The sequence below is a fragment of the Manis pentadactyla genome, chromosome 4 (genome assembly GCF_030020395.1).
Source record: "Manis pentadactyla isolate mManPen7 chromosome 4, mManPen7.hap1, whole genome shotgun sequence".
Taxonomy (NCBI): Eukaryota; Metazoa; Chordata; class Mammalia; order Pholidota; family Manidae; genus Manis; species Manis pentadactyla.
The window spans coordinates 159,789,955-159,804,007 of record NC_080022.1 but is presented as its reverse complement, the minus strand read 5'-3'; the positions used below and the strand labels follow the sequence as shown (position 1 = coordinate 159,804,007).

Below are 14,053 nucleotides of genomic sequence, written 5' to 3'. Positions count from 1 at the left end.
CATCAACATTTGTTGTTTGTCTTTTTGATGTTGGCCATCCTAACTGGTGTGAGGTGATATTTCATTGTGGTTTTAATTTGCATTTCCCTGATGATTAGCGATGTGGAGCATCTTTTCATGTGCCTGTTGGCCATCTGAATTTCTTCTTTGGAGAACTGTCTCTTCATATCCTCTGCCCATTTGTTAATCAGGTTATTTGCTTTTTGGGTGTTGAGGCGTGTAAGTTCTTTATATATTTTGGATGTTAACCCCTTGTCGGATATGTCATTTACAAATATATTCTCCCATACTGTAGGATGCCTTTTTGTTCTGTTGATGGTGTCCTTTGCCGTACAGAAACTTTTTAGTTTGATGTAGTCCCATGAGTTCATTTTTGCTTTTCTTTCCCTTGCCTGAGGAGATGTGTTCAGGAAGAAGTTGCTCATGCTTATATTCAGGAGATGTTTGCCTATGTTGTCTTCTAAGAGTTTCATGGTTTCATGACTTACATTCAAGTCTTTAATCCATTTCAAGTTTACTTTTGTGTATGGGATTAAACAATAATCCAGTTTCATTCTCTTGCATGTGGCTGTCCAGTTTTGCCAACACCAGTTGTTAAAGAAGCTGTCATTTCCCTATTGTATGTCCATGACTCCTTTATCATATATTAATTGACCATATATGGTTGGGTTTATGTCAGGGCCCTCTAGTCTGTTCCATTGGTCTATGGGTCTTTTCTTGTGCCAGTACCAAATTGTCTTGATTACTGTGGCTTTGTAGTAGAGCTTGAAGTTGGGGAGCATAATCCCCCCAGCTTTATTCTTCCTTCTCAGGATTGTTTTGGCTGTTCAAGGTCTTTTGTGGTTCCATATGAATTTTAGAATGATTTTCTCCAGTTCGTTGAAGAATGCTGTTGGTATTTTGATAGGAATTGCATTGAATCTATAGATTACTTTAGGCAGGCTGGCCATTTTGACAATATCAATTCTTCCCATCCATGAGCATGGGTTATGTTTCCATTTATTGGTATCTTCTTTAATTTCTCTCATGAGTGTCTTGTAGTTTTCAGAGTATAGGTCTTTCACTTCCTTGGTTAGGTTTATTTCTAGGTATTTTATTCTTTTTGATGCAAATGTGAATGGAATTGTTTTCCTGATTTCTCTCTCTGCTAGCTCATTGTTGGTGTATAGGAATGCCACAGATTTCTGTGTGTTAATTTTGTATCCCGCAACTTTGCTGAATTCAGATATTAGATCTAGCACTTTTGGAGTGGATTCTTTAGGGTATTTTATGTACAATCTCATGTCATCTGCAAACAGGGACAGCTTGACTTCTTCCTTGCCAATCTGCATGCCTTTTATTTCTTTGTGTTGTCTGATTGCCATGGCTAGGACCTCCAGTACTATGTTGAATAAAAGTGGGGAGAGTGGGCATCCCTGTCTGGTTCACAATCTTAGGTGAAAAGCTTTCAGCTTCTCGCTGTTAAGTATGATGTTGGCTGTGGGTTTGTCATATATGGCCTTTATTATGTTGAGGTACTTGCCCTCTATGCCCGTTTTGTTGAGAGTTTTTATCATGAATGAATGCTGAATTTTGTCAAATGCTTTTTCAGCATCTATGGAGATGTTCATGTGGTTTTTGTCCTTCTTTTTGTTGATGTGGTGGATGATGTTGATGGATTTTCAAATGTTGTACCATCCTTGCATCCATGAAGTAAATCCTACTTGATCATGATGGATGATCTCTTTGATGTATTTTTGAATTCGGTTTGCTAATATTTTGTTGAGTATTTTTGTATCTATGTTCATCAGGGATATTGGTCTGTACATTTCTTTTTTTGTGGTATGTTTGCTTGGTTTTGGTATTAGAGTGATGCTGGCCTCATAGAATGAGTTTGGAAGTATTCCCTCTTCTTCTACTCTTTGGAAAACTTTAAGGAGGATGGGTATTAGGTCTTCACTGAATGTTTCATAAAATACAACAGTGAAGCCATCTAGTCCAGGAGTTTTGTTCTTAGGTAGTTTTTTGATTATCAGTTCAATTTTGTTGCTGGTAATTGGCCTGTTCAGATTTTCTGTTTCTTCCTTGGTCAGCCTTGGAAGGTTGTATTTTTCTAGAAAGTTGTCCATTTCCTCTGGTGTCTGTAGTGATTTTTCCTTTCTTATTTCTGATTCTGTTTATGTGTGTAGACTCTCTTTTTTTGTGGTAAGTCTGGCTAGGGCCTTATCTATTTGGTTTATTTTCCCAAAGAACCAACTCTTGCTTTCATTGATTCTTTCTGTTGTTTAATTCTTCTCGATTTTATTTATTTCTGCTCTAATCTTTATTATGTCCCTCATTCTACTGACTTTGGGCCTCATTTGTTCTTCATTTTCTAGTTTCATTAATTGTGAGTTATACTACTTATATGGGATTATTCTTCTTTCCTGAGGTAGGCCTGTATTGCAATATACTTTCCTCTTAGCATGGCCTTCGCTGAGTCCCACAGATTTTGCGGTGTTGAATTATTGTTGTCATTTGTCTCCATATGTTTCTTGATCTCTGTTTTTATTTGGTCATTGATCCACTGGTTATTTAGGAGCATGTTGTGAAGCCTCCATGTGTTTGTGGGGTTTTTCATTTTCTTTGCTTAATTTATTTCTAGTTTCATACCTTTGTGGTCTGAGAAACTGGTTGGTACAATTTCAATCTTTTCGAATTTACCAAGGTTCTTTTTGTGGCCTAGTATATGATCTATTCTTGAAAATGTTCTATGTGCACTTGAGAAGAATGCGTATTCTGTTGTTTTCAGGTATAGAGTTCTGTAGATGTCTGTTAGGTCCATCTGTTCTAATATGTTGTTCAGTGCCTCTGTGTCCTTACTTATTTTCTGTCTGGTTGATCTGTCCTTCAGAGTGAGTGGAGTGTTGAAGTCTCCTAGAATGAATGCATTGCATTCTATTTCCCCTTTTAGTTCAGTTAGTATTTGTTTCACATATGTAGGTGCTCCTGTGTTGGGAGCATAGATATTTATAACGGTTTTATCTTCTCGTTGGATTGACCCCTTTATCATTATGTAATGTCCTTCTTTGTCTCTTGTAACTTTCTTTGTTTTGAAGTTTGTTTTGTCTGATACAAGTACTGCAACTCCTGCTTTTTCTCTCTATTAGTTGCATGAAATATCTTTTTCCATCCCTTCACTTTTAGTCTGTGTATGTCTTTGGGTTTGAATGGAGTCTCTTGTAGGCAGCCTATAGATGGGTTTTGTTTTTGTATCCATTCAGTGACTCTATGTCTTTTTATTGGTGCATTCAGTCCATTTACATTTAGGGTGATTATCGATAGGTATGTATTTATTGCCATTGCAGACTTTAGATTCGTGGTTACCAAAGGTTCAAGGTTAACTTCCTTACTATCTCAGAGTCTAACTTAACTCACTTAATATGCTGGCTGTTACATATTAAACACAATCTGAAGGTTCTTTTCTTTTTCTCCTCCTTTTTCTTCCTCCTCCTTTCCTTATATATTAGGTATCATATTCTGTACTCTTTGTCTATCCCTTGATTGACTTTGGGGATAGTTAATTTAATTTTGCATTTGCTTAGTGATTAGCTGTTGTACTTTCTTTACTATGGTTTTATTACCTCTGGTGACAGCTATTTAACCTTAGGAACACTTCCATCTATAGTAGTCCCTGCAAAATATACTGTAGAGATGGTTTGTGGGAGGTAAATTCTCTCAGCTTTTGTTTGTCTGGAAATTGTTTAATACCTCCTTCAAATTTAAATGATAATCTTGCCAGATAAAGGCCCTTCTGCTTCATTGCATTAAGTACATCATGCCACTCCCTTCTGGCCTGTAAGGTTTTTGCTGAGAAGTCTGATATTAGCCTGATGGGCTTTCCTTTGTATGTGATCTTATTTCTCTCTCTAGCTGCTTTTAATAGTCTTTCCTTACCCTTAATCTTTGCCATTTTCATTACTATATGTCCTAGTGTTGTCTTCCTTGGGTCCCTTGTGTTGGGAGATCTGTGGATCTCCATGGCCTGAGAGACTATCCCCTTCCCCAGATTGGGGAAGTTTTCAGCAATTACCTCCTCAAAGACACTTTCTATCCCTTTTTCTCTCTCTTCTTCTGGTACCCCTATAATACGAATATTGTTCCATTTGGATTGGTCACACAGTTCTCTCAGTATTCTTTCATTCTTAGAGATCCTTTTTTCTCTCTGTGCCTCAGCTGCTTTGTATTCTTCTTCTCTAGTTTCTATTTCATCTGTCATCTCCTCCACCATATCTAATCTGCTTTTAATATCCTCCATTGTGCTCTTCAACGATTGGATCTCCGACCGGAATTCATTCCTGAGTTCTTGAATATCTTTCCGTATCTCCATTAGCATGTTAATGATTTTTATTTTGAGCTCCCTTTCAAGAAGAGTCATGAGGTCCATGTCATCTTTCTCAAGAGTTATATTAATTTTACTCTGAACCAGGTTCCTTTGGCATTTCATATTTGTATATGGCGCCCTCTGGTGTCCAGAAGCTCTACTCTCTGGAGCTGCTCAGCCTGTGAAGGAATGTCGGGGGTTGCAGGGGAGTGGTATTGGTGCCTGAGGGGAGGAAAGAGCTGTTTCCTGTTTCCGGGCTGCTATGCCTGTCTCCACTGCCTGAACCAGTCAGCCGAGCACACAGGTATAAGCCTCTATGCTTTTCGTTTGTAGTTGCTATAGACAGATCTTCCCTCTGGCTGACCTATTGCCAGAGTAGGGTTTGCCTGTTTTCGAGCCAGGTGGGGCTGGCCGGGAGAAAGGTGCAGTAGGCTGCCTATCATAGAGGGGTTCCTTGGAGCTGTGTAGCCAGCCAGGGAGCTGGAGCACCTGGAAATTGTGAAAGCTCCCAACCTGCTGGGTGGAGTGCACCTGGACAATTTTGTCTACCTGTCCTTTCTCCTGAGCAGTAAGCTTTGTGCAATCCTTGCCCCTTTAGCAGCCCTCTTGCTAAGGGCTTCCTTGTTATGAAGTCTCTTAGACTTCCCGCCTTTCTTTTGTTGCAGAACAGCCGGATATGGATTCCTGCTTTCCACAAGCAGCTGGAATCTCAGTCTCTCCAGGAATTCTGCCTGTCTTAGCTTTCCAGTCCCCTAATCACGAGAGTATCATGAAAGCACCATGAAATGTAGGTTTGTGCTCCCAGGGCAGATCTCCAGAGTTAGGTATTTAGCAGTCCCAGGCCTCCACTCCCTGCCCGCTCCGTTTCTCTTCCTCCCGCCAGTGAGCTGGGGTGGGGGAAGGCCTGGATCCTGCCGAGCCGCAGCTTTGGTACATTACCCTGTTCCATGAGGTCTGCTCTTTTCTCCAGATGTATGCAGTCTGGCACAGTCCCCTTTCCTGTTGCTCTTTCAAGATTAGTTGTATTAATTATATTTTCGTATTATATGTAGTTTTAGAAGGAAGCCTCTGTCTCACCTCTCACGCCGCTATCTTTAATCTTTAGTCTTGACTACATTTTTGCAGATGATGACTAATAGAGAAATCTCTCTGGCTTTAGATGTATCTGTGTATGGCCTGGAAAGGCAGACTCCTCAGCCAGTGCCCCCAGTGACTTGATTTCCAGCTTGCCAGCCAGGCCAGCATGTGCATCCCAGCTTGTTGCTGAGTATCTGTTTCATGTGGGCATGTTTCTTAGCCTCTTTGAGCCTCCTTTTCTTTAACCATTGCACAAGTTAAGACTCCTTATTTCCCAGGGTTGTTGAAGAGGTGAGATAGGATGTTCCTTAGCACAGTGACTGGTAAATAAAAACAAATGACAGCTGTTCTTGTTCTTGCTATTTAGTGTGATGATGATGATGGACAGGAACCCAGCAGGAATGCATCCTGACCATCTCCTTTAGTCTTCCACGTGTTTTTGCTGAGGGCCAGCTCTGAACTGGTGTCGCTCTGATATGGTGTATCAGTAAGCTAGCCCCACTTGTTCAGAACTTAAAACTTGGCCCTCAGCAAAGGAGGAAAACTTAACATTGGCCAAAAACCCTAGTTTGTTCCCTGAGAGGAACAGCCGAAACAGGATCTTCTGAGCCTCCCTGTTTCCTCAGCCGTTGTTAGTGTTCTCTAGGTTTCAGTTCCTCATTAAAATGGTGCCTGCTTGTCCTCACGGCATTTGAGTGAATAGAGCATGTGTGCGTGTTACGTTCCCTTCTGGATGACCAGCTCAGGACGTGGATTTTGGGGCCCTCTGGGCCCTGGCAGTGAAGCATCTGTAAGTTCAGTCTCTGTTAGTTAACTGTTAAGTCTTTAAGTTAACTCTGCTGCACAGAGTTACTTTTGGGCGCTGGAGCCCAGGGTGCTCTGGATTGAAAGGTGCCTTGCATACTGGCAGATTCCAAGCTGCTCCCTCTTTCTCCTTCCCTATGTGCAGGCCAGGCGACCAACGTCTTCCTGAATATGGAGAAGGACTTCATGAAGCCAGTCATCAGCATTGTGGACGAGTTGCTAGAAGCAGGGGTTAATGTGACTGTGTATAACGGACAGCTTGACCTCATTGTGGACACCATAGGTAGGAACCTGTTCTGAGGGGCACGTGGAGGCGCCATGGGACCCAGACAAGTTGGTCTTAGGACTGGTGACATTGAAATGCAGCAAGGAAGGCCTTTTCCTGTTACATCTGTCCACCCTGGACCTTGACTGTTTAAAGGGGTCAGAACTGCGTGAGGCTTTGACCCTTCTGAGAAGCCAGGGCCCATCCAGATTTTGAGGCCCTCGCGTGCAATTAAAGAAAAGAACAACACCTACCCCACAACAAAAATAAAAAAGAAGACATTTTCCTGACCGTTAGACAAATGCACTATGTAATTGAAGGAAAACCTTGGGTTTGTGCCCTGCCACAGATCAGCTCTACAAGGTGAATTAAAACTGAATCCTCCAAACTCCATAAACCTGCGCCAGGGAAAGCGGTCTTCATGGAGTCCCTGTCACCCTGCCACTGCGTGGTCTCTCTCGGTTTCAGTGGGGCCAGGCAGAAGTTCAGGGCATGTTCTCAGAACCTGTGGACAGGTCGATGCACATGGTCTGATGGGTGTGGTGCGGCTCTCAAGTCAGCAGGACTGAATATTTCTGCCATTTGTAAGCCAAGACTACTGAGGACTATTTGAAAAGACTCTGCATTTCTTCCACGAGCCATGTTATGTCTCCTAAATCTGAAATTTCTGTTCTGACTGCCTGTCTACCTCCAGAAGTCCCTGATTTCCTTTCTACAAAGCATATGGTGGTGGGAGAGTCCGAGGCAAACAGTAGTTGGGCTTCACAGCTGTTAGGTTTCTCTCAGTCAGCCTGGGTACCACTGGTCGCTAGAAATGGAGAGCATAGGCCCCATCCAGACCCACTGAATCACAATTTGCATTTTAACAAGATCCCCGGGTGAGTTTTATGCACATCACAGTTTGGGAAACATCAAGTTATGGGGCCTAGATTTTTGTTCCTGCTCCACCCGGCTTTTCACGCCAAGCCCTTCTTTGCCCCTCTCACCAGGTCAGGAGGCCTGGATGCGGAAGCTGAAGTGGCCAGAACTGCACAAATTCAGCCAGCTGAAGTGGAAGGCCCTGTACAGTAACTCTACATCTTCTGAAACGTCTGCTTTTGTTAAATCCTACAAGAACCTGACTTTCTACTGGATTCTCAGAGCTGGACACATGGTGAGAGTCGGCTTTTGTCCCAGACTTTAACCTGTTCTGAGACGGAAGCCATAGCTGTTGATTTTGCGTGTTTGTGCTGCCTGGATTGGTCTTATAAGAAATGCTTTTAGGCTTGGGAGTGTTTCAAAAGGTCTGTAATGAAATTCTGCTATTGGTGTGCTTGCTTCATTTGAGAAATTCTAACAATTCTCATTCTAGAAAGTAAATCTTTCTGAGAGAGTTAAGCTGGGCTGTCTGTCCTTTACTCTTTTCAGTGTTGCTTTCCTCTTTAACGGTTTGTCCTGAAGGAACAAGTTGTCCTGGGGGAAGAGGGAGGTAATTGTTTTTCTCTGACACTTTGAGGGAATGAGAACGTAGCTCAGTGCTTTGTTAAGGTGCTCTCCAAAGCTGAGTCGCCAGTGCATGGTGCAAGGTGGGGAAGTGGCTGTGAGCTGCGGTGGCTCTAGAATTGCAGTTTAGAAGAGGCTCTGTGTGCAAAAATGGGCATTCAGACTACTGCACTCCTGCAGAGTGAACAGTTTTCTCTTAGGCTGTGTGCTGTCTGAGTGGTTTTCCACGGGCTGAGGAAGATTGCTTGGGAATGAATCTAATCATACACACACACTCGCACACCTGCGAAGGAGCCACAGGGAGAATACCAGGAGGAGGCAGAAGGGGCCTTGCACTTCCCTCAGGGTTTTCCTTTGGTCTGGCCACTTAAATCTTAAATAGTATTTCTCTTTCTCTCAGGATGGCCTTTGCGGGGAGATTAGTTGGGAGGGGCATCAAGGTGCCCTCTGGCATGCCCTCCCTACTTGGCTCCATTATGCCCAGAACAGATTCTCCATAGAGAAAGGGCTGAGGGGCCGCTGTCTGACTGGAAAATGGGCCTAGGAAACTGGTCTTAAAGCTCTCTTAGCACATCAAGCATATAGTGTGTTTACTCAGATGGCTGACAAGGTGCTGAGAGAGATTTGGGACCAAGGGGCCCTCTCCACAAGCCACTCTTCAGGGGCATGAGTGGTTCTCTGCTGGGGTCACAACTATCCCCCAGGGGACTTAGGCAGTGTCTGAAGATACTTAGGTTGTCACAGCTTGGGGGAGGCTGCTAGTGGCATCTAGTGGGCAGAGGCCAGCGATCCTGTGCACAGGACAGCCCACATGAAAGAATTGTACCACCCCAGTATATCTCAGTAGCGTCAAGGTTGAGAAACCCTGATAAGGAAGAAAGGGGGGCTCATGTGTAGTAGACTTGGCCTCAATATTTATTAGGGGTCTGACCACAGACAACCTATCCTTAACCTGTCTGACCCTTAGTCTCCTAAGAATTTCCCAGAAATGAAGATGCTGCAAGATTGGAGAGAAACCAGTTTCTCTTTGGATCCTATATTCATTGAGTGGTGACTGCTGATCACTGCCAGGTATATAAGTGGATGGTGCACCATCTCTGTCCTCAAGGAGCTCACAGGCCAGGAGGGCAGAGGGGCAAAGAGTCTAATCACATGGCATAAGAAATGCTAAGATGACGCTTGACCCAGGGAAGGTGCCCAGTCCAGGCTTCAGGGTATGGAAGACCAGGCTCTATACAAGAGCGAGACTTAGCTGGGTACAGAGGACAAGGTGTGGGAGCAAGGAGAACAGCGTGTGCAGGTCCAGAGCAGCCTTCAGACAGCCTAGGCCTCAGGAGGGACACAGGAGCGATGAGGCTGGGAAGGGAGGCTCTACATGCTACGTTAAGGAGCTCAGACCTGTCCTCATAGCAACGGGGTGCCACTGAGCAGTTTTAAACAAAGGAGTGAAGTTACCAAATTTGTCTTAAGAAACAACATTCTAGCAACAAGGATGTGAGACAAAACTGGGGGCAAAGAGGCAATCCAAGTCTTTTTTATAGTAATCCAGAAGGGAGAGAAGAGGAATGTGGTAAAGTGTTAGGAGGGAGAATTGGCGGGACTTGGTAACTGCTGTCGAACAGCCATGTGGGATGTCCATAAAGCAACTGAATATATCAACCGTGTATACATGAACCTGGAGTCAAATGTTAGTCCTTGGAAATAGAGATTTGGGGGTCAAATATGCAAAAGGCTGGAGATGGGGTCTTGGGTACACCATCACTTAAGAGGTAGGAGGCAAAAGGAGGACCCACAAATAAGACTTGAGAAAGGAACACTCGAAGTAGGCGGGAGACCAGGGACACGTGGGTCCCCAACGCAGAGAGGGGCCAGTGGTGTCAAACTGAGAGCTCAAAGGACTGAGCAACACTCTGGCTGCACTGAGGCCTTTAGGCATCGTGGCAGGCATTTTAGGGAAGTGGCAGGCTCAGAAGCCAGCATGGAAAGGATGGAATAAATCAATGAGCCTTGGGGGAGAGAAGACAGCCTCTGTTAAGAAACGGGAAGTAGAAGCTGGCCCTTTAAGAAACGTCATCTGGAGACAGTGAACAAGGCAGCAGGATGTGGGGTTAAGAGGGCATTCATGTGACCCTCAGTGTCTGAGGACTGTCAATATTGACTGGGAAATGCTAGTAGGAAGTCTCAGAGCACAACTGTTACTACAACTGTTACTGCAAAGGCAGGCAGGAGGGGGAAGGAGGGAGGCGCTAACACCACGCCCTCACCAGGGTGCTGGTGCAGGCCCATTTCTTCTTGGTTTGTCACAGAATAAAAAATCAGTTTATGGCAGCCTTAAAATAGCTCTAGAAGACTGTTAGTAAATCATCCGCACCACTTACTTCCCCTTCATTTGATTAAATGTAATTTTGGGGTGCCCTACTGTGCCTGTACCTCCTAAGGACCTCTCTTGGCAGGAGAGTCAGGGAGAAACATGGAGCCACGAAATTTCAGAATGTGGAGCCATATACCCTTCCCCAATGTCTATAGAGGAGAAACTGAGGACTCTGCTTTCCTGCACTTGATGGTGTGTGGGGAGGAGATTTTTTAAAGGAATTATTTGAAAAATAAAAGAGAAAGACAAAAGAAAGTTGAATAACAATACAAAAATGGGGGTGCCACCCAGCATCGGGTCTTGTCTGTATTTTTTACAGGTTTGCTGTTAGCTTTCTTCTTGGCTATTTCCCCAATCTGGGATCCCTTCTACATAGAGAATCCTTTAAAGTGTGTAGAATCTTCCCCTGTCTTTGAGCAAAGGCTGGGTCCTAGTGACATAAGCACAGTCCTTACAAAGAAGCCAACAGATCAGCCCCAAATGGAGTAGAAGGTTCTTTCATAAATGCTGATTTCTCTAGACCCCTGAAAGCCATCATGGTTGGGGCCCACAAAGCTTTTGTCCAGTGCAGAAGTTGTTTTGCAGAAGGGAATGCATCCGAGTGCAGCTCTCCTCTCAGGGTGCTGTTAGAGATGGCACTTTGCCTGGAGGTAGGTTCTCAGGATGTTACCCCTGAACTCAGGACCAGGAGCACTAACTCTGATACTGCTTGGTTTTAGGTTCCTTCTGACCAAGGGGACATGGCTCTGAAGATGATGAGGATGGTGACTCAGCAAGAATAGGACGGGCTGGGCTGGAAGTGAGCCACTTGGTCACAGGAGCTGACACAAGCACTCTGAAACTGTAGGAAGCACCGTTTGCACCTTGAATCACACTTGCGCTGTGATTGTGATTGTGATTGTGATTCCGGCCAGCTTCTGCAGAGAAGAAGATCATTGCCTCTGTGGCAACTTTCTGCTTCTGAGAAAACCTGTTTTTAAAAAATGGATTTGTTTTAATCAAAATGAAGCATTGAAATATGTTAACATTTTCTTACTACAAAAGCAAATTATGTGATTTATAGAAAAAAGACACCTACAGGTAAACAAAGAACAAAATAAACATCGATATACTACTCCCCAGGGTTAAGCACTGTTACTGCTTTAATGGACATCCTTGCAAATCTTTTTTTGCTGAGTATACATATAATTTACAATAGTGGAATCAGTACTGTATGTTATTCTGCTGTCTACTTTGTTCCCATATCAGTATGTCCTGATTACCTTTTCATGTCAATAAATGTTCTTCTGTGACATTTTTAATGGCTGCTTAGCATTCCATTTTATGGATGTACCAAATTTATGTACTGAATGCCTACTTGTTTCCCGTAAGTGGTTTCTAGTTTGTCACTAATATGAACAGTACTCTGATGATTTATCCTGACAATTATATTTTTATGCACATCCTTATTATTATTCCTAAAAGCATAATTATTTAGTCAAAGGACTGTAACATTTCTTTAAAATTAAGATGATAAATTTGGAACTTAGAAGTTTTAATTCACAGCTCAAGGTCTGCATAAAGGATCTGGTAGCTTCTGTGATGGCCCAGTGTTTGTGGGACTGACTACTGAAAACTAAACCCAAAGTCCATTCCTGTAGAACTGAGGAAGGAGTTCATAGCAGGTGATGCCTACGTGGCCAGTGCCTCCTGACCAGGGACAGAAGCAGGCCTCCTCAGGCAGAGGGTGTCCACATCCCCAAGTTCTGTTGGAGGGACAGCCCACCTCTGTGCCTTGGGACATGGAGGAACCTGAGAGCCTTGTGCTAGGTGCCCCAAACTGCACCAATGCATACTGTTCTACTGCTTCTCCTGGGTATCTTTTGCTGAAGAAAATTTTAGCTATGAGTGTAACTAATTACTCAGTATTGTGAATCCTCCTGGCATTGAGTTACAGCACAAATTCTCAGCCTGCCAGGGTCTTTTGTTAGAAGTTAGGGTGTTGGTTGGGAAGGAATGTGACAAACCTTAGGATGGGTTCTATGGGCAGATCCTAGCGAAGCTAGGAACCTAAACCCTTTTTTGCCATGAGAAGCAGCCCCTCCTTCCCTACCTGAGGAAGTTAATCTCTATCCCTATAGGATCTTGTAACCAATTTCCAGACTTGTCCAAGGCCCCTCTTCTGTTACATCACATTCTCCCTCTCCACATACCCATGCCTTCATGGGGAGTTGCCTGTGTTCAGCTGACCGAGGAAGAAAAGTCCTGGTTCTGCCTGATATGCATGCATCACCTGAAAGTGGACAACCACAGCACTAAAACCTCTCTCAAGATGGCCCTGGAAGATGGTGGTGAAGGGACATCTTCCCAGTGGACAGAACTTGGAGCAGTACACCAGTTTGTTCATTTTGCCTGGGAAGAGATGGTTCTGCACCAAGTCATGGTTTGGCTGGGTAGTTGGACTTGAACACAAGTGGAAAATCAAAAGGCTGCAGAAAGTGGTATGAGGACAGACCTCTCTGAATGGCCGAATATGAAGATATCAGTATTCTATGTGAATGTTCACCAAAGGGTAGAGGAAGGTTTTAATAATGAGGTGGATAAGATGATCCATTCTACAGACATTAGACAGCCTCCTTCCCCAGCAGCTCCTGTGGACTCCTGAACAAAGTGGCCGTGGTGACAGTAATGAAGGTCATTATAGGCTCAGCAACTTGGACTTGCACTCACTGAGACAGATGTGGCTACAGCTACTGCTGAGTGCCTGATCTGCCAGCTGAAGAGACAACACTGAGCCCCTAATGTGGCACCAACGCCTGAAGGGATCAGCCAGCTACCTGGTGTTAGGTTGATTACATTGGACTACTTTCATCATGGAAGACACGGCAAGTTGTTGTTGCTGGAACTGACACTTGCTCTGGACATAAATTTGTCTTCCCTGCCCACAATGCTTCTGCCAAAACTACCATCTGTGGCCTAACAGAATGCATCATCCACCATTATGGTATTCACAGCAAATGAAATGAAGCAATGGGTTCACACTGTTGGAATTCACTGGTCTAGCCATGTCCCCCATCATCTTGAAGCACCTGCCTTGACAGATGGTTGAAGGGCTTACTGAAGATTCAGTTACAGTGCCAGCTAGGTTGTGACATCTTGCAGGGCTGAGGAAATGTCCCCCAGTAGTGGTATATGCTCGAAACCGGCACCATGGTTCTCCCATTCCCTGGGAATCCCAGAATCAAAGGATAAAAATGAAAGTCACCTCTCTCACTGTTAACCCTAGTGATGCAAGAGTCAAGTTTTTGTTCTGCATCCCTGCAGCTTTAGCATCTGCTGGTCTAGAGGTCTTAGTTGCAAAGGGAGAAATACTTTCACCAGGAGACACAGCAAAGATTGCACTGAATCGGAACTTGAGGCTGCCATCTGGCCTCTTATGGCCCTGAATCAACAGGCAAAGTACTTACTGGGGTGACTGATCCTGATTTTCAAGGGGAAATTGAGTTGCTACTACACAGTGGGGGTAAGGAGGGAAAATGCAGGAGATCTTTTGGGATATCTCTTAATATTCTAATACCCTCTGATTAAGGTCAATGAGAAACTGTAACAACCCAATTTAGATTGCTAATGGCCCAGACCATTCACAAAAGGTTTAGGTCATTCTACCAGGCAAGGAACTATGGCCAACTGAGATGCTTTCTGAGGACGAAATACGGAGTAAGTACTGGATGAC

At 44.0% G+C, this 14,053-nt stretch overlaps 1 protein-coding gene across 1 annotated transcript in view; it reads left to right on the top strand.

Moving 5' to 3' along the window:
• Window positions 1-11,642, top strand: part of SCPEP1 (serine carboxypeptidase 1) — a 35,605-nt gene extending 23,963 nt beyond the window's left edge. Inside the window, exons 11-13 of the mRNA XM_036879748.2 lie at window positions 6,369-6,506; window positions 7,478-7,641; window positions 11,061-11,642. Of these exons, the coding sequence (XP_036735643.1) occupies window positions 6,369-6,506; window positions 7,478-7,641; window positions 11,061-11,123 (365 nt within the window). The 3' untranslated portion in view covers window positions 11,124-11,642. The remainder of the gene's footprint in view (window positions 1-6,368; window positions 6,507-7,477; window positions 7,642-11,060) is intronic.
• The last annotated feature ends 2,411 nt before the right edge of the window (window positions 11,643-14,053 follow it).